The 19903-nt window shown below is 37.6% G+C and overlaps 1 protein-coding gene across 1 annotated transcript in view; it reads left to right on the forward strand.

Moving 5' to 3' along the window:
• The window catches only part of PCSK6 (proprotein convertase subtilisin/kexin type 6), a gene marked incomplete in the record, with an annotated part of 1289931 nt that overhangs the window by 554503 nt on the left and 715525 nt on the right, over positions 1-19903 (forward strand). Inside the window, 1 exon segment of the mRNA XM_044078680.1 lies at positions 9752-9852. Coding sequence (XP_043934615.1) covers positions 9752-9852 — 101 coding nt within the window.

Here is a 19903-nt window from a genome sequence, read left to right on the forward strand (position 1 = left end):
TAGAGTTACCAGATGCTGTGTCTGGTATACCCTCTAGATGTTCCATGTAATCTTTGAGAGACCAGTCTTTACAGTACACAGTAATTGGCCCTGTACCTAGTGCTTCTTTGTTGATCCATCCCATATCAAAAATTTACCAATTTTTCCCAGAGACAGCATCAGTGTCACCACTGAGCATTGGTACTAGGCTACTGCTGAATTTACTGTTGTGTACTTTAACTGGTTTGATCAAACCCTCTTGTGTACCTAACAATGAAAGGGAAGATGTGTTCTGGTGTTTTACAGTAAAACCTCATCAAAAATGTTAGAAAGGAAATCCATGGGTGTAACCCCTTCTAATAAACATGGATCAAAACTTGTCTCAAGTTAGTCTGTAGTAGCGATCATCTGACATAGCCCAACTGTCTCTTAACTACGGCTTTGTTTGGTGATGAGGGTGGCAACTATTGTAATGCAACAATGTGTTGGAATGAGTAGGTTTTCAATAAATATTAGAAGCAAATCTCATTGTCAAAATCTTTGATAATCTGTGCATCAAGATAGTTTAAGTCATTGAAGAGTTGATCGTAAATTTAAGAAAATCAGTCGTGTTATTAATGTATGAAAAAAAACTCCAAGTTCTCCTCAGTGTCTTGCTAAAAGATAACCAGGTCATTGAGGTATCTGCCATACACAGACCAAGAATGTCATAATTCAGACTGGAAAAGAAAGTGTGTTCCCAGTGTGCCATGATGATATTTACAAAAACTGGGGCACAGATGGCCCCCGTCATGACACCTGTCTTTCGTTTGTAAATCATGCCTTCAAAATGAATGAAGCGCTTATCTAAAATTAATTACATGAAGGTGCTATAACACATTAACTTGGTTAGGGTCCAGTCTTTTGACATTAATTAAAAAATCATGAAACCATGCTAGACCCAAGTCATGGGGAATTACAGAAAAAAATGTCTTGACATCTCTTGTCACTAAAATGACTTCATCAAAATAAAATTCCAGTTTTATACACTTTAAAAATTCCCATGAATCTGTATAGATATGTTTCTCCTGGTCAAGCAAGTTCTTTACCATCCTTGAATTTTGCCATACCACAGATTTTTAGATTCCTTGTCATTAATAGGTCAAAGTGGGGGGTCTGTCAGGTTTTTGTGAAATTTAGGAATACCAGAGATACCTGGCATTCTAGGAAAAACAAAATTCACAAATGGATAATCATGTGGAAAAATCTGTTCCTGCATCAGTAAATCATAAAGAATAAGATCTGTTTTCTTGTATGCCAAATGAAACTGGTTTCTAGAGGCTTCTTCATAATCTGTCAACAGCATGGTTTCTATTCTTAAATTATAATCAAAACTATGCATAACAGACTACCTTCCTTTATCCAGTTTCATTAACTGGATATTCTTATTCATACAAAAAGTATCATAAAACATCCATTTCCTCTTTAGATAAATTATATTTAAAAGCTCTATTTGTGTTGGATAAAACTGAAAGAATGTCATACTCACAAAACTTCTTGGAAAGAAAAATTGTTGGATGTAAGAGAGGATTATAAATACTGGGTATGTATAAATCCATCTGTGTGCAGTTCATTAAAAAATAAGTGGCACATTCAGTTTCCTGGTCTATAAGTTAAGATCCAGGATCGTTCTCGTAAAATCAGCCTTTGTAATGGGTACAAAGGCTAAACCTTTCTCAAATAGTGACACATGGTCAGGGAAAAATGTCTTGCTCACTGAAATTATAAATCTTAGTCACCAGAATCATTAGTGATAATCTGAGGATAAATACCACTGTCCAAGGGTTCTAATTCATTCACCACCACCCCCTTTCTGCGATGAAATGAAATCCTTTGAAGTTAAGAAACTATTATGGCAGATTAAACTACATGCTTCAGGTCCTTTTGGCCTTAATGATATGTATTTTGTTTTAAAGTTGAAATCCCTTTGTAGGGCTTAAGGTTATTGTTTTGATTTTTATTTATTCCAGTTATTTTAGATAATTTGTCTATTTTAAAATGGTTTGAATTTTATAGTATTGATGTACATTTAGTAGTGGCTGTTTCACTTTAAATTCTTGATTATTTGTTTATTGTTTTAATTGCCTTGATTTTTTTTTAAGGAAATAATGTAACTGTTTGTCTGATGAAGTCCCTTTTTACTTGGTTGGGACAAAGGTGCTTAGATTATTAAACTTTACTTTTATACCTTGGAGAGAATTGTGTGGATCTTAATGCAGGCACTGCTGCTTTGAAGTACTTTCTTTTATCTTGTGTTAGTTTATACACTTTGTTTCATTTGGTTCTTTGGACGACATTTTTTACTTTAAGACCTGTCTGTTTTTATTCATGTGAGAAACTGGGATTTATCCCTCTGTGCTGGGCCTGTCCCCGATTATCTTGTGTCTTTTTTGTTGTGAACTATTTAGGGGAGCTTTAATGTATGACTTGTTACAAACGGGTTCAATGGTTTTAAGACTTTTTACTCACATTGTAACATTATACCAGTTCCCTGTGGAGGCTATTTGACCTCTGCTCTAACAACTTGATAGAACTGATGTCTAAAGTGTATATGCACTAAATTCAGATTGTTAAAGAAGTAAAAAGTCTGTAAATATCTCATTAACACCTATGTGGTGTGGAATATTACACCTCTAGTTGCTTATACACATTGTATTCCAGAGCATTTTCTGGAGGGAAAAAAAACTTTAAAAAGTGTAAGATTAACAAATGCAAATATTTGGTGAATAGTGAAAACTATTAAACCTGTACACACAGAAATGTTATCAGTAAGAAATATTATTTACAGTGATAATCTGTGCATTCATAGTATTTCCATACATACCATAATGTATTATAATACATATAACTCTAATTATATTTTTTGTTAAACCTTCACAAACAACTTGGCATATATTGGAAACTATTACCTGGACACACATTGTTAGAACATTATTGTTAACCAAACATAAGCTTTCATATGACAACAAGAAATTCCACAAGAGTACATTTTTATTGAAATATTTACAAAAATATGAAACCATATGATTAACTGTATAACTAGCAACATAAGTAATGGTGAATATCTCAAAATCATGCAAGAGTTTACTTGTTTTTTGAACTATTTACTACAAAGGGAAATATTTCTTTTTGTAATTACTAACAAACAACTAACTTAACATTTAAGGTATAGTGTGATGCAAATGGATATTAGCAATAAATCTCCCACCATGGCATTTCACACCATACCCATAAATAACATTTAGGGCTCTCAGTTAAGAAAATATTGAAATTATATAAGTGGCAAATCAATTAATTGATTTCTTTGCTGCAGAATATCCTAGATTAACAATCTTTGGGTCATTTTGTTAATAACTCTTTGCAGTTTAATACTGCCTGTTGGCAGATAAGTCACTTGGTTAAAGAAGCCAGGCCCAAAAAAGAGTTAGACACCATAAAGAGCTATGGCTGGGAACTAGAAGCATGCAAAAATGTCTTTAGGTTTGAGCGAGATGTTTCATATGGAAATGCAGCAGGTTTACTACTGTATATAAGTAGAGGCCTAAATTCCATACGAGGATAAGGCACTGATCCAATATGTAAATCTGAACTGACATGCAACTAAAACCTTGGAGTAGAGCAGCATTCTTGAGGTTTTTGTTCCCAGGTGTCTTGTTGAAACTGCTTGAATTTTTCTTTTTTATACACATCTTCATGGTATTGTTATACCGTCATATGTTCTGCTGGTAAAGAAATGTTTCACAGGGCTTTGTTTTGTCAGTCTGATATTATACCCACTTTCCAGTGAGGGGTTCTTCACATGAAATTTTGTTATGAGCTGCCTTCGGGGAACTAATGTACAACTTCTTAAAATGTGTATATCAGCTAAAGATTTCAATGCCTGGAATCCATCTCCTTCACGCCTGCTGTTCTCTAAACTTTTGTAACTGTATTTTGTGTGTGCAGTTTTTTTTATATATTTCTGTCATGTCTTTCCATGAAGTGTATTCCATCTCCAGTTGTATTGTTTTCTTTTTTTTTCCTACCACTATACCCACATGATGTACATATATTGTAGATCTAAGTGTTTTCATATTCTATCCAAATGAGGCCTTACTACCTTACATGTTGCCACTACCTTATTAAATTTAAAGTCCTTTCCCTGTACTGACCATGCCAGAAGTAGCACTTCCACTGTTAATCCCCTATGGTCAGAGAGACATGTATTCACCATTTAAATTAATCATCCATCACCATATTAATTTTGTGAACTCTATCCTAGATAATGTACTCTTACAATGAGTAGGTTGTGCTGGTGCTATCTCTCTAAAATTATAGCACTGTAGCAAAGGCTTAAAAATATGAATTGTGTATATTCCTTCCCTGTGTCATTAAATTTCCTGCTTTGCTGTTTAAGTAATACCCCTCACATCATAGTATGCTTTCCCTGTAGCCAAGGCCAAATTTTCTCTCATAGCGTCAAATGTGTACTTTGCTGCTATTGATGCAAATACATCAAGAAATCTCCTCTCATCTTTCCTGTCTTCTACATGTGACTCTTTAGCTCACCATATATATACCATACATTGAGATTTATACCCTAAATCCTTTTTTTTACTTAAGATAACTGCCAGAGCACCTTTTAGAAAGTAACTCTGCAGATGTCATAATGAAATGCAATTAGGCTGCAATGGAAAGGGATGATAGTAGCAACCTGCTCACCAGTCTGCTGGACAAAAAAGTCAAATGGAAGGAGTACTTCAAGCAGCTTCTGAATTAAGAAATCCCTCAGAAGCTGTACTGTTGCATACATGGCATACAATGCAAGAGGAAGAAGAGCCCACCCTAGAATAGGTAACATAAGCACCAGGTAAAATGAAGCCAGGTAAAGCAGCAGGCATAGATGAGGTTGCAGCAAATAAGGTCAAGATGTCACATGAGTTGGGGGTGAAATGTTTGAGTGCTCATAGCAGTATGGAGAAAAAGGCAGATCCCAGATGTATTTATTTATTGACATTTAATTAGTAGGAAAGTCTGACTGAGTAGAAGCCTATTTTCAGCAGAGGCCTTGGGAGAAAAGTTCCAAAGTATTATAAAACATTTTAAGAATAATTGTAGTCTTTAAAAATACACAAAAACACCTGCAATGTAATTAAACCAAATTAAATAATATGAAAACAAGAATAGATACAAGATGTATGAGAATGATTTAAGGGTTACAGAAATTTTAGCCAGTTTATAGAGAAATCAAACAGTAGTTAGTATAATACAAATAGAAACTGAAATGCAAAGTGAGCGAAAAGCAAGCATATGGTATATTTATAGAGAAAGCCAGGGGAGCTAGATTAACAAAAATAAGGAAGTGAGTGAAGAAGGGAGAGTAAAGATATGTGAGGTGTGAACAGATATTTGTTGACATTTAGGGATATAGTGTTTCCTGGTGTTGAGCAAGAACAAAGCCAGCTTTAGGCTAAGAAGTCTTTTAGAATGGTTTTGAAGGATGGGAGGAAGAGTATTGACCTGATGGATGGAGATGAGGAGTTCCAGGCCTTAGCAGTGTGGTATCAGCACAGACGATGTCCAGCAGATTTGACAGGTTTCTGAACAGACAGGAGTTTCTGGTCATTGAATTATAATGACTGACTGGGAACATAGTTATGTAGAATGTTTACTGCTGGAGAAGTAGATCAATTCTGAATAATCTGAACTGACAAGTAGCTGTGTATGTCAGTTGAGATAATTCTAACTAATCTAGTGTTTTTAGTGCTGTACAGTGGTGGATTCTGAAAGGGGTATTTGCTGCAAATTTAGCAACCGTGTTATAGCATTGTTAAAATTTTGATTTTGTGTGATGCCTGAAGGTTAGTAAGGATGGGAGTGCCATAAAGAAGTGAGGGGAGGAGGCAAGTAGTGGGAAGTGTAGCTTTAGTTGCATCAGTGAGAAGGTTTTGGGCTCTATAAAGCATCCCTAGTTTTTGATATTTTTATTTACCATTCACAACTGTGAGCAGTATAGAGTTATCAGTCTCCTGCCACATTGCATGAAAGTGCCTGAAAGGGTGACAATTTCTATTACTCTGCATATTCATTTAATAAAGATAGGAAATGAGCAGTTTGGATTCAAATCAGGATGCAATGCAAATGACCCAATGTTTTCAGAAAGGCAAATGGGGAAAAGCTAAAGATGAGGAGATGGTCTAACTTGGCATTCCTATACTTAGCTTTCTTGGGATGATATTTTCTCTAACTTGGGAAGTCCACTGATGGTTTTGAAGTGCCATATGTATTGTTAGACCTATTGCAGGCTATGTACAAGGACTTAATGACACAAGTATGCAGATTGTTTGTACTTCAGAAGAGTATCCATTGGGAATGGAGGGGTGCATCATGGTTCAGCTCTGTGCCCAGTGCTGTATATACTGGTGATGGACTATGTTAGCAAACAGAATGGAGGGTACAGGTCAACAAAGCTGTTGCATGCAGATGATGGACCCCACTACAAGCAGACTCTGTATAGGAACTTCAGCAGATGAGGGACTGGAATGTAAAACTGAAGGCAGGTGGGATATTGCTGAAAATTGTGCTTGAGGGGAAATAGTGTAACAGGTTTTTAACTTAGTATCTGGGAAGGGTGGTGGAGAATGGAAGTCTGAATGAGGAGGTCATAGCTGGAATCAGAGGGGATGCAGCCAACTGGCACAGTGTGTCAGGGGTTAGTGTGTGACAGAAGAATGCCAAAGTAGCCGAAAAGTATGGTTTCCTAAACAGTGGTGATATGTACTTGTGTATGGTACAAAAACCTGGGTAGTGAAGGTAGAGTATTTGAAGAAACTAGATATGATGGAAATGAAGTACCTGAGACAGGTGGTAGGATGAACACTGTGGGACAGACAAAGAAATAATGTCAGACCAGAAGCCAATGTATCCCCACTTGCAGAGAAGGCCAAAGAGAAAAGATTACAGTACTGTGGGTACATGTGCTGGTGAAGATTTTGTAGTGACTGGTAGAAGAAGGAATGTCTAGCAAAGAGATGAATGGGTTATGTGAGGGAAAACCTGCACCAGTCAGACATGATTGTCAAAGAATGTTAGAGAGCAATACTGCATCAAGAAAGATGGTGACGGTAGCTGTGACATCCAACCCCATGGGCAAAAAAAGAAAACAAAAAAAAAAAGATGATGATGGTAATAAACAGCAAAACATTCATCCTGCTGAAAAGACCAGTAATTGCTACCAAGCATGAAGACTTAAATATATTGCTTTGTAGTGTAAGAAAATTGTTTTCAGAAAATTGTATTTGTTACCCGACTCACTCAAAAAAAATCCCTCTGGTTTCATGAGCTTTTAACATTTAATACTCAAAATTTCATGTACCTCATTCTTTTTTTGTGGTTCCCCGTCCCAGAATTATCCATTTCCAGAAAGGATGATCTTGGGTTCCTTTTATAAAAATAAATTATTTTGTAATGATGCTATGTATTTAGGTGCCACAGATGATGATAGCAACTTTTCCAGGCCCAATTAAAAAAAATTCACTTTAGGTTCATATCATGAGACACTCTTCCCTGGTTTAAAATTGTGTTGCAAGCCATATCGCTAATGTAAAAATCTCTGGCACATCTCTCATGCATTTTTCTTAGTACAGTTTTTCCTGGAATGCCTTGTGTGACCAGAATGACCCCTCAAATTTCTCACACTTGGCTGTAAAGAGACCGGGTTCTATGCAATAGAAGCATTTCTGTAGTTGCCCTGCACATTTTTTTTGTTTACTTTCCCTCTGTGTCTGCTACCATTAAAACTCAGACTGATCAGACAAGACCATTCATTCCCTTCCCTGGTATTTTCATTTGGGCTCAGGACAAGGGCGGTCTCTTAGGTCACTGTGGCAACCATAAGAGTGCTTTCTGACCTCACAGGCATCCTAGCAATGATGATGGTTGTGTGGAAACTGGCAACCCACATCCCAAGGGAAGCCCTCAATGACTTCACACACAGGTGCACACCCTTGAACACCCAATATTGAAGGCTACCATTCATCAGTGACTTGGTTAATATAATGGCCACCCATAGGCTGCATATTTATATCCCTACCCTTCCTCTAAGGGGAACGCTGCAGTACGTAGTCAGTGCTTCCCTACCTCCAGGATTGACATACCCTTCCTGTTCTAGTGCCTTCAAGCACCCAAGCTGCTAATCAAACTCAGGACCATAGGAAGGGCTTTATCACTCAACACCACTGGCTAGCTGTCCTACATGTCTATCAGCTCCTCTGTTTTGAGCATGCATTTTGCTTTTCAAAGTTTTAAAGACAATCTCTTGAAAATAAGTATTTCACTCCCAACCCACAGTCCTGATAGAAGTTTATATTTTATCTTCCTAAGTCTAGAAGTAACAATACATATATTTTTGCAGTCTCGGTTTAATGTCTGCTTCTTGTAAATATATTGTTGGTCAGGGCTTTGATGACTGACTCTCTAAATGCAAATCATACAATTTTTTTCAGAGATGCTTAATCTGGTTTAATTTATATCATGTGCATAACTTTGTTAAAATACTCCTTGTTTTGAAACAAATGTGAGTTGTCAGATGAACAGTGGACTAACGGGCCAATATATTTTTGGTTGAGATTACAAATATCAAAAAGAGTACCTGTCCATGGGACACCAACCGTGTGTGTGTGTGCACTGGCTGGCATATTAACAGAAACATCCTTGTTCTATATTGACTTCTATGCCTTTCTATGTTTATTTCCACAAAGATTCTAATACATTCTGCCATATTGACATAATTTTGATTGTATCACTAATTTAGTAAACAATACCCATTTTACACACTACTGGTCAGTATCACATTCTTTACTTTGAATAATACAATGAATGTAAAATGTATTTATTCAGGTAGCAGGTGGTGGCTTGCTGTTCATTTTTGGCTGTATACACTCTGCTGTTATTCTCAGATTTTTTTTTTGTTTCTTGTCATTCAGAAACTACAAGTTGTAGTAAATGCCCAGTAGCTAGTCATTCATCTACCAAAATTGTAACGACAAAGTATGTCTATAGCGGTATCTTCACTGGGATCCATCTCCATTTTCCTCTTCACCAGCAGCAATCGCATTGAAAGAATAGGGAGCTCCTCCACCATTCTGGACAAATATTTCTTCATCTGTAAGAGTAACACCAAGTACTCTGAAAAAAGGCAATGCCTTATGGGACTAGTTTTGTCAACAAAATTAAATAAAATCTGCAAACAGCCAAGTTGCAACCCTTAAGTCCCCGTATTGGGTTATGCCAATAGTGTAGTACACCTTGATATTCTGTCCATGAAAATAAAAAAAAAATAAGAAATAGTAAAGGAATTTTATGCATACATCTTTGTATGTCTGTATTGTATTTTGTGAAAATTTGTGTAAATTGCACCTGTACATTGCATATTGGGGACATAGTACTGACAGGGCTTTACTTCCCATAGTGAATTACAAACTGAGAACACTTAAGTATTCAACAGCCGTTACAATGGTCTGTTCTATTAAGTATAGTGTATGTAGTATAAGCTTCTGGATGTAAGTTTGTGTACCTTTTTGAAAAATTCAGTGCCTATAAACTATGCAACCTTGGGGGTGAGGCAGAGAGCTGTTTTATATTGTTTATAGGAATATGCATTGTTATTGAATTGTGGTTACTATTTAATGCAGATAAAATTAAATATATACCAGTGTAATTTCTGCTGATGCTTTTGAACTTGTAATAAATACAGGTTACTACAGATATGCGACTGCGCTGTACAGATGCCCACACAGGAACCTCCGTTTCTGCTCCTATGGTTGCTGGAATAATTGCCTTGGCTTTAGAAGCAAAGTAAGTATAATTTTCAGCAGCTATGTTTGTTGTGATGCTGTAATCCAGTCATTCACTAATAAGATGTTCAAGTATACATTTAATTTTATGAAGTAGTCTTTTTGTTGTAAGTTTATATCACTGTAAACGTGTTTTTTCATGAAACTGGGTGAACAAACTTTTTTTTTTAACTTTAAAGGAGAAATAAACCATGTCTCTTAAATGTAGGACTTGATGTTTTCAGAAGGCTGTTCACTAAGAAACATGTTCATGGGATACTACCGCAATTGTTGTACAATGTTAAGAGAATGATCTGTGACTTGAGTGGACTGCCTGACTCCATGTGATATGTTTGTTTCTTTAGTTTTTTTGAAGCAGTTAATCCCACTTGACATGTGGCCTATTTTTAGGAGAGACCTCTGATGCTGGTTAACTGTATCGTTTAGAAATCCACTACATACAACCTGTCGCTCCTGTTCTTTTGACCTCAGATGCAAAAATCCTATTTTTTTTTCATTCTTGTATTTGATAACTAGATAGCTGAATGGGACTTACCTTGATGTGTTGATTGCTAGTTCTGGTTCATGGTACATGCTTCCCTTTTGACTTAAACTTTCTAAAACTGGAACTTGCTGTGTGGTTATTGCTTTTGTGAATCTGCTACTTGTCTGTAAGACGTAAACTGCTTTGTGTATCATGTGCTCTATTTAAATGTTAATTTTTCATTCCCAGCTCTGAAATTGAAATTGTTGGGTTTTGTATTGTATTATAATCGATAGTTACTTCTTAGCAGTAGTGCTAAGAATGTAAATTTAACTGAGTAAATTTTAAGTGCTGCTTTATTTTATTTGTAAATGTGTAGTTACGTCTTCCTATGTCTACATTAACTGCTTCAACTCTAAGTCTTAGGTGAGTGTGTTGCTGTTTTTTTCTAATTTAGCTGCCTTAACTCTGCAAAATCTTAAACTGATGTGAGATGATAGGTTCACTACTTGTTAGTGTCAGGATCACCATGGAGTACTACTATGGTGTTGGTGTCAGTGCACATTTATTGCTCCGCATTCCTGAATTTTATTCAGTTTATTAACTTCATATTCAGTTATTTATGCTGACAGCAGCTTGGTGCCTACTTCCTCAATCTGCGCTGATGCCAAATGAGTCTTTGGAAGCATTTGTCTAGTTATCATTTTTACTTTTTATAATTTTTTTGGTTGAGACCATACACTCTTTAAAGATAAACTTGTAAAAGATTTCTAAGTAAAGGCTTGTTCAACATCAGTTGTGCATAAATTCAACTAAAACTCAGTCTGAAATACTAATACAGGAAACTATTTCTAATCCATCTGAACTATTTACACTATCTGCAAGGCCTGACATGTTATAGGCACACACATTTCCATATGTTAAACTGTATTTTGAATTCAACAATTCCGTCTGTGCAAATAGGATTAGAGCATCATAGTTGCTTAATAAACGTTACTCCAGTTTGACCAAAATGTATAATATATTGCAAAGTCTTCCCATTTCATAAAGATGTTATTAATTTCTTGATCATAAAAGGTAATGGCTATTTTACTAATCTGAAAATGAGGGAGAGTTGGGCTTTTCTACTTTATAGCCATTTCCTTCTTATCGATTGCTAATAAGAATCAAAAAAGAGGCATTCGGCCTGTATTGACACATGGCGAATTGGAAAAATTAATACCACCAAGTGTTTATGCTTGAAATATATCCGTTTATAAATATTGAATTTAACTGAAAATTAATCTAAAATTCATAGTGTATTGCATTCATAAAACATGTGCTGCAAGTCAGTTTTAATCATTGTCTTCATCTCCAATAAATGTTACCAATCCTATGTGAGGTATAAAAGGCATATATTTCTATATAAATATTTTACAAAATGATGATGCAGTTATTTTACTCACAACTTTGAATATTGTGTATCCAGTTCAGAGAGTACAAAGCCCTCCAGGAGTTTCTGGTATCTTGACCCTTTACCAACAGGTAGTGCACTTCATTATTCTATGTATGCTGTCCGCTACATTATTGCGCTTCACTTGCATCATTTCCATCCTTCGTCATGAATCTCTCTGAAGTGCAGTAATCTAGTGATGTTCTTTCATATCACTTTTTATAGTATTCTTCAGTGAAGCGATCTTCTGCCAAGGATAGTTCAACATCCGGCTAGTGTACCAAAGTCTTTAGATCCTGCATAGGTCACAGGGCATAAAGGTGATGTACGGATGCAAATACTCAGCACAACTTTGGTACGAGTCCAAACAGCATTGTCAAACATCGGCCTGAATGTCCTTCTGTTGTGCTGGTTAAAAAAACTGTCTTCATGATAAGTACTCTACTTATTTTTTTTCCTCTCTTTATTTTCTCAATTTTGTTGTTACTTGTGTTCATATTATCTAAGAAAGGAAAATGTCAGTGTGGAAGGCAGGTTCTCCATAATGACCATCACTACCAGTGCCTTTTTTTCTGCCTTGGTGCTTCCCACAGCCATACACAGTGCTCCATCTCTCAAGAATTTGTTCCTAAGACCCTCCGTAGTCATTTAGTTTCCCTCTCATTATACGTAGAGAACCAGTGTCTTAAATAGTTAGCTCAGGATGCTGTTGCAGAATCCTCCCATCCCAAGGGACAGTGGTGTTCCAGGAAGAAGGCCAAAAAGTTTAAGCCTGATCTGGTTGCTGTGCAGCATCCACTGGACATCTGTCTAGAAGCTATTGAAAGCCTTAAAGGCCATCAGGTTCTTGCATTGGATTGCTGTACTGCAAACTTGATAGAGGCTGGCATGGATCTTAGTTCTAGCACATCCTTTAAGTCTTTTCAACCATCTGCTCCAGATGTTGGGAGGGAACCATGACTGATTATTTCTGAGGGGCCAAGGGGAATTCCTCAAATCCTGGTCTGGGAATGGATTCCTACTACAATCATTAAATCTTGTCAAGGAACCAAGCCACCAAATATTGTTAGGGTAGATGTCCCGCTTAAGAAAAAGCAAAAGATGAAGCATAATACCCCTGTTTCTAAAAATCCCTAATATGAATGGCAGTATTTTACTTCAGGCTTGTTCAGTGCCTTGATGGCATTGAAGCTTTATCAAGAGATATCAGTCCCTGGTCTTCCACACCTCTGTTAAGAAGATAAGGGAACCAGATTCTTCAGATTAGAAGTTAGATTCTGGGGGAGGAATCATTAGCTTACTCGTCTCAAATTCTTTCTCCTCTGGACTATGGCTCAGAGGACAAGGATTCTTTGAGCATGGATTCTCTCTTAGAATTATCCTTCAGGATACTGTTGCTCATATGATAGTGATTTAAGTGGAATTACTCCCAGATCTCTAACATCTAAAAGAGATGATATGAGCTTCTACAAATAGGGTCTCCTAAGCCATTTGCCATTCTTCCTGTGTTGTCAGCTTTTTTGGACACCATGTCTGCTGCCTCTGTAACTCCAGATTTTCAGCCTCCAGTCCCTAAGATACTTGATAAGGTCTACAAAGTGTTTGAGGACTGAAAATTTGGTGTCCCTCTGCTGACCCTTCTGTGGTTTCAGTCTCAAATGATGAGCCTTCTAAACGTTTTCCTTCCTCCAAACTCCTTCCTTCTGATAAGGATAGTAGCAGAGCTATGGAAAGGTTGGGTAAGGAAGTGTATACTGCTTTCACCTTGTCATTTCTGGCTGTTAATTGCCAAACCCACATGGCCAGGTATGTCTTTGGCTCTTCTTTCTCAGGTAACTAAGGTTGTTTGATCTTCCTGATACTGAAGAGAAAGCTTCAGCTCTTCCCCTGCTTGGGTCCACTTCCCAGGTAACTTATAACACTATAAAAAGCAATTATGATGTAGCTAATGCTTCTCCCATGGCTGCTGCCATTGAGTCTGTGCTGGTGTTATTCTTGCCTTTGTCTTCTGGCTTTGCCTGATGATATTAAAGCCAAACGTTTGGTTGCTGCTCTGGATAAAAGCTTTTTGGAGCAGTTGCAGCTAACATGTTCAAGTCCCACCAGGATAAGATAAGGGTAAGCTCATGCAGGAACTCAAGCATATTTTTTCTGCCCTATACACAAATTTCAGAGGAATTACCCAAATCTGCTTTTGTCTGTAGGTGGGCTCATTGGCCTCCCAAAGATAAGAGGAGGTCTACTAGTATTCCTTGGTAAGTCCACTCAGACTCCTACATCTCAAAAGCCTCCCTTTTTAGGACAATTCTGTCTCCGTTTGATATTTTGCCTCCTTTTTTCAGCCAGGGGCCCTTCTCTCTCCCTTTCTCTTATACTTCTAAATTGGCAACAGATCACCTCAGACTAGTATTGTCGGTAACTTGCAGGAGTATTTCATGATCTAGAAACCCCCCCCTTTTCAGGCACTCAGTAACCTCCTTCAGACCAGCTGCCTGTTTTCCCAGAGGTTTTTCTATCCCTTTTGAATCATGGCACCATTCAACCTGTTCCATTCACCCACGTGAGAAAGAGTTTTTACACCAGGATGTTTTTAGTTCCTTGGAAGGAGGGGACTTTGAGACTAATTCTGGACTTCTCCCTCCTCAGCACATTAATCAAGATCCCTTCATTTAGGATGCTGTGATTTCAGGCTTTGTTTCCTCTTCTCCTCCAGGCCTTCTTGGTTTCTCTAGACCTCAAGGATGCCCATCTTCATATCCCTGTTCACCCTCTGTTCAGAAAATTTTTGTTTATCTCATTTTCAGTTCTCTGCTTTGCCCTTTGGGTATTCCCCAAAAGCCTCACCCTGTCATTGCCTTTTGCAGGCTTGGAGGGATTCAGATTTTCTCTTGTCTAGATGACCTGCTTATTCAGGCTCCTTCTTCCAGCAGTTTTCTGCAAGATCTTCACTTTACCACTTGCCTTTTACAAAGTATGGGGTTCACCATCAACCTCAAGAAGTCCATGCTTATTCCCTCGCAGGATCATATATTTCTCAGTTGCAAGATTCAGACCATTCCTATGTTGGCCTCTCTTCCTGGTCCCAAGATTTTCCAGTCTCTTCCACTGTCCTCTCTCACAGCCAAGGAATTTGTCAAGATTCTCGAGTTTATGGTCTCCACATTCCCATGCTTCCTCTGACCAGGCTCCATATGAGGAAACTTCAGTGGTACCTCAAATCAGTGTGGCTTCAACACTGCCACCCTCTTGAGTTTCGTGTGCCTTTGCTCCTTTGTCTCAAACTCTAGCTACACTGATGGAATTAGCAACACTCTCATCAACCCAGGATAACCCCTTTCAGGCTCCAGTTCCTTCTCAGGAACTGTTCACAGATGCCTCAGATCTGGGGGGTCAGGTGCATTTTGTGGCCCTCTGAAAGTCCAGGGTCTCTGTCCTCCTCATCAGTGGTCAGACTATATCAACATAAAAGAGATGAGGGCTCTGCTTTTGGTTCTGCAAACTTTTCATCCCCAAGCCCTCAAAGTCTTCACAGACAACACCACTGATGTGGTACATCAAGAAGCAAGAAGACAAGTGGGGGGTACAAAGACTTGTTTCCTTTGCAGATTAGGTCTTCAGGCATGGGATATAGCTATAAAGTATCAAGTGAATCTTCAGGTGATTTACATTCCTTCAGAGCACAATTTAGTAGTAGAGACTGAGCATGTCCAGGACAGAGATTCACGAATGGATGCTTCACAGTTTCTGGACATGGTGCATCAGTGGGGTATTCCTTGGATAGATCTTTTTGCCTCCTGTATGAACACACAACTGCCTCTGTGACTTGGAAAATGGATGCCCTTCCTTTTCCTTAGAAAGGAATGTTTCTCTGCTGTCAAGTTCTGCACTCACTTGGGCCACCTGCAAAATCTTGTTAGTGGCTCTCTTTTGGCCCAGACAGCACTGGTTCCCTATTTTTCATCTCGCCAGAGGCAATCACCACAAATTACCTCATTAGGTTTATCTTCTCACATAATACAAAGGACCTCCTATCCATCCTCACCTCTCCACTCTTTAAATAACACTGTAGGTGATGAGGTTTTGATCCCCTTTAGGCATCTCTTTTTTTCCTGAGTGCATGCTTGAGGTTCTGTAGGTGGCCAGGAAACCTATTACTAGAAAATCATACATGTCTAAATGGAAAAGATTTTCTGTTTGCCTTTCTCACCATCAGGATCCATTTTTAGTCGGGCTATCCTTGGCAATAGATCCTTTCAGTGAGGAATACTGCAGCAGTGAAGAGATGGACATCTACTGCTATGGTAAGATTTGACACAGCTATACTTGAATGTAACCGGTTCCTGCTTAGTTATTTGCCTATTTTGGACAAAAACATATTGCTTCATTGTGGCATAACCCATCCATTTCCTCAATGCACATCTTTTAATCCTGATCTAAGCCACTTTTTAGTATTAAGTTAGCCTTTGATTTTTTTTTCTTTTTAGCAGCCGATATTGTTTTCAGATTGTCCTTTTGAAGGAAGTACAACTTCATTGTGTCTTCACAATTTCTTTGTAACTCTTCTAAACAAAAGAATCTGCTTCAAGTGACTGTTTGTACTACTTGTATGAAAAATTATTAGTAGTTATATTGGATCCTCTCTCAAATCTCTCAACCTGCAGATGTTGAAAATGGGCACAAAAACCCTTGAAAAGTAGGTACATCTAAATGAAAATATAGACAGACTGATTAGCATAACATTTGAATACCAAATAGCACATAATTCTTCCCACTTTCAGTAGGAATGTGGGGATACCATTCAGACATATTTCAAAAAAGTGACAATTGATGGAAAATGTAAACATTATCAAACCAACTGTGTAAAATGTGGAGATTTAGGCCCACAGCACAGTACCACCTCAGCCCTCCTCTCCTTTTCTAATATCATAAATTCCAACCGTAACAACAAACTAGCTTCTGCCCTGTTTCTCAGTTTTTCCAAGATCTTCGACATGGTTAACCACCAGCTACTGTTACTTAACCCTAAATGAAATATCCCTAAACAACCATGCCATACAATGGTTTCAATCTTATTTTAGTGGAAGACAGTAAGCTGTCCTTTGGCAGGACAAACTCTCCACCCTTCCCCCCCATTACCCTCGGTGTCCCTCAAGGCTCCATATTAGGTCTCCTTATTTCTCCTTTTTTTATCAATAACATCCCCACTGTAATCCCAGATGCAACCTGTATACAATATGCAATGACTACACCCTGATTTGCTCAGCCTCTACTCCTACATATCTCCTTAGTTTAACCCTGAAAACCTTTAATACAGTGGAAAACTGGATCTCTAATCAACAGCTGATATTAAACCCTAATAAAACAAAGCTATTGCTCTTCTCCCCTACCCACAAATCATCTCAACCTTTGTTTACTATGACATCTAACAATGGGTACCATAGTCTCACCAGATATGTTTACCAAACTCCTAGGTGTTATAATAGACAACAACCTCAAATATGATATGCACAAAAAACAAACTGTTAAAAATATTAATAAAAACTTGGCTCCCTATACAAAAACCTCTAGCTAGGACTGCCATTGCCCGTACCCATCTGCTTTCAACTCTACTCTATGCCTCGCCAATACTAACTAACTTGACCAAAACTGATCTCAGCAAACACTCTAGCTGCTACAATCAAATTGCCAGGTTTGCCACAGGAGCTCCCTACAGGACACACCATTGTCAAAACCTAAACCTCTTAAGATGGCTAGAACTCCCCAGGCTAATTCAATATAATCAACTTTACCGTAGCATTCAAGGTTATTAACCATCCAGAAAAAACACCCTCCCTTAAAAACATTATCCATCCCTACAAAAATGCTAGGTCACTTTGTTCCACTACAAAACCTTTGGTTCGGTCTGTTAAAGCTAACAAACTATCTGGAGAATCTTTGTTTGCAAATTCAGTAGGCAAAACCTGGAATTCGCTCCCATCTGACCTTACTCTGGACCCCTCCATTAATCAGTTCAAAAAGAATCTAACCCCATATTTTAAAACTCACTGGTTATGTCCTTGCTCTAACCGTGACTAAAACCTCATCTACTTCCATATGCTTGCATTTTTTTATCCATAGCTACTAACCTCTCACACTAAAAGGTTTGAAAAGAGAAACTGTAACATATTTGTATATATTTCTGAATATAAACTGTATTCTTCATAGGCTTGAAATGTGAGACTGTAACTTGTACATTAATACAATGTTTGTTAATGTACTGTAACTTGCTTGTCTTTATCTGTTTTTAAGTTTGGAGCATTTCTCCCCGGGCCTCCACTGAAAATGGACATGTATCCAGTTGGACTATCCCGGTCAACAAATGTAAAATAAAATAAATAAATTTTAATGAACTGTGTTCTGAATGTCTACTGCACAAGGTAATTTATTTTTGCTTCTGAAAATGTGATTTGTGTCATCCTCTAAATTATTGGTACCACTAGTTATTTGGTCGTGTAGTACAGTTTTGTGTTTTAAAAGTCACGTGTGATGAAGGGGCATTTAGAAAATTGTGTGAATGGGGGAATTTATTCCAGTTAGGAACAGATGAGAGGTCAGCTTTGTCTAGGGCTCATAGTCAAAGCACAGCATGAGAATGATGTACCTTCTCCAACCAGCCATTAGCATGCTTTATAGAAACCTTTATTTATTATTTATTTATTTTATTTTACATTTGTTTACCGGAGATGTCCGACTTGGCCAGTGGCCCTTTTTCAGAGGAGGCCCATTACAAAAAAGAAATTAATAATCAAGAATACATAAATTTGGTAAATATAAGTAGTAAGAGGCTTGAAATGCTTCACATATAACTGCCAGCAATTTGGTAACTATTAATTGTGCTGTTACATCAATGAACGAAATATTGTGATCAAGAGTAGAGCTGAAATATCCTTTACTAACTGCCTATACTTTCAGAAGTTGTTATGAGAAGCTAGTAATGCTCTGTGATAAATATATATAGGAACTTTGAACTAATATTTTCATCTTGTTTTAGTTGCGTATAACGTTTTATAAGTAGTAAATAGTTTAGACATAAACAATAAAAACAGCGAACGTAATATAAAGTGGGAAAAAAATAAATAAAAGCTAACAAACTAGCATGTAATAGATTGTGCCATCACAGAGAAATGACTGATCAGTAGATCAATATCATGGTTTTGGTGGTAAATATTTGAGATACATGTATGGTATATGAACAAGAATATGGCTGAATGTTGCTGTGTTAGTGTTACTTGTTCTAAACAGTGATAGCTAAGGCAATATTGAGGTGAAGTACAGGAAGTAGAGAATATGATGAAACTGTAGGAAGCTTGAGATAGGTAGATAAAAATAGGAACAGTAGCGAGCTTTGAGATAGGTAGAGGGAAATTGGAATTCTGAGTGAGAAGGGATAGTTTGGATGTTAAAATTAAGTAAGGGAAAATAGATTTTGGTTGTAAGAACAAGGACGGACAGAATGATCAGCCTGGGTTTGGTTTGGTGTTCTTAAGTAGTTTAAATTTGGGTGTGTTGCTAAAATTTAGTATTGTCTGAGGCATGGAATTCTAGGACTTGGATGTTTGGTGGGAGAACAGAGAGTTGCTGTAACAATTAGATTTGGTTACTTTGAGTACTAGTTTGTTGGAGGATGTTAGTGGCCTGCCATTTTTGTAGGCTGCAATAAGCTCTTGAGTGCTGGACAGTTCTCTGGACGGTGAAAGAGGAAAAGAATGAACGTTAGTTGGTTGAGGAATAGAAGATTGGGGTAGTTCAGTCCAATTAGTTTATGAAGTGCTGTGAAGTGATGTAATCTGTAAGGGAGATTAGTAGCGAATCTTGTGATTTTGTTATAGTAGGACTCCAGTTTGTTTAAATCTGATTTTCTAAGATTAGTGAAATATTGAGGAGGAATACAGAAGGGTAGAGAGTAGATGGGTCCTAGCTATGGGATGTCATAGCTAACCATCTTGGTGGAAACCGGACTGCCCCAGCTTTGCAGTCTGAAAGATAATGACAACTACTTGGAAAGATGATGGGTGTTCTCTCTTGCGCTGGCATTGTCACAGATTGAAAAGGGGACTTTCCTTGCTAAATTGCCTGCCTAGTGGCCATTCACAGCTGCTAAAGTTTGATTTGTCATTT

The sequence above is a fragment of the Protopterus annectens genome, chromosome 7.part1, assembly GCF_019279795.1.
Source record: "Protopterus annectens isolate FY-2018-M chromosome 7.part1, PAN1.0, whole genome shotgun sequence".
Taxonomy (NCBI): domain Eukaryota; kingdom Metazoa; phylum Chordata; order Ceratodontiformes; family Protopteridae; genus Protopterus; species Protopterus annectens.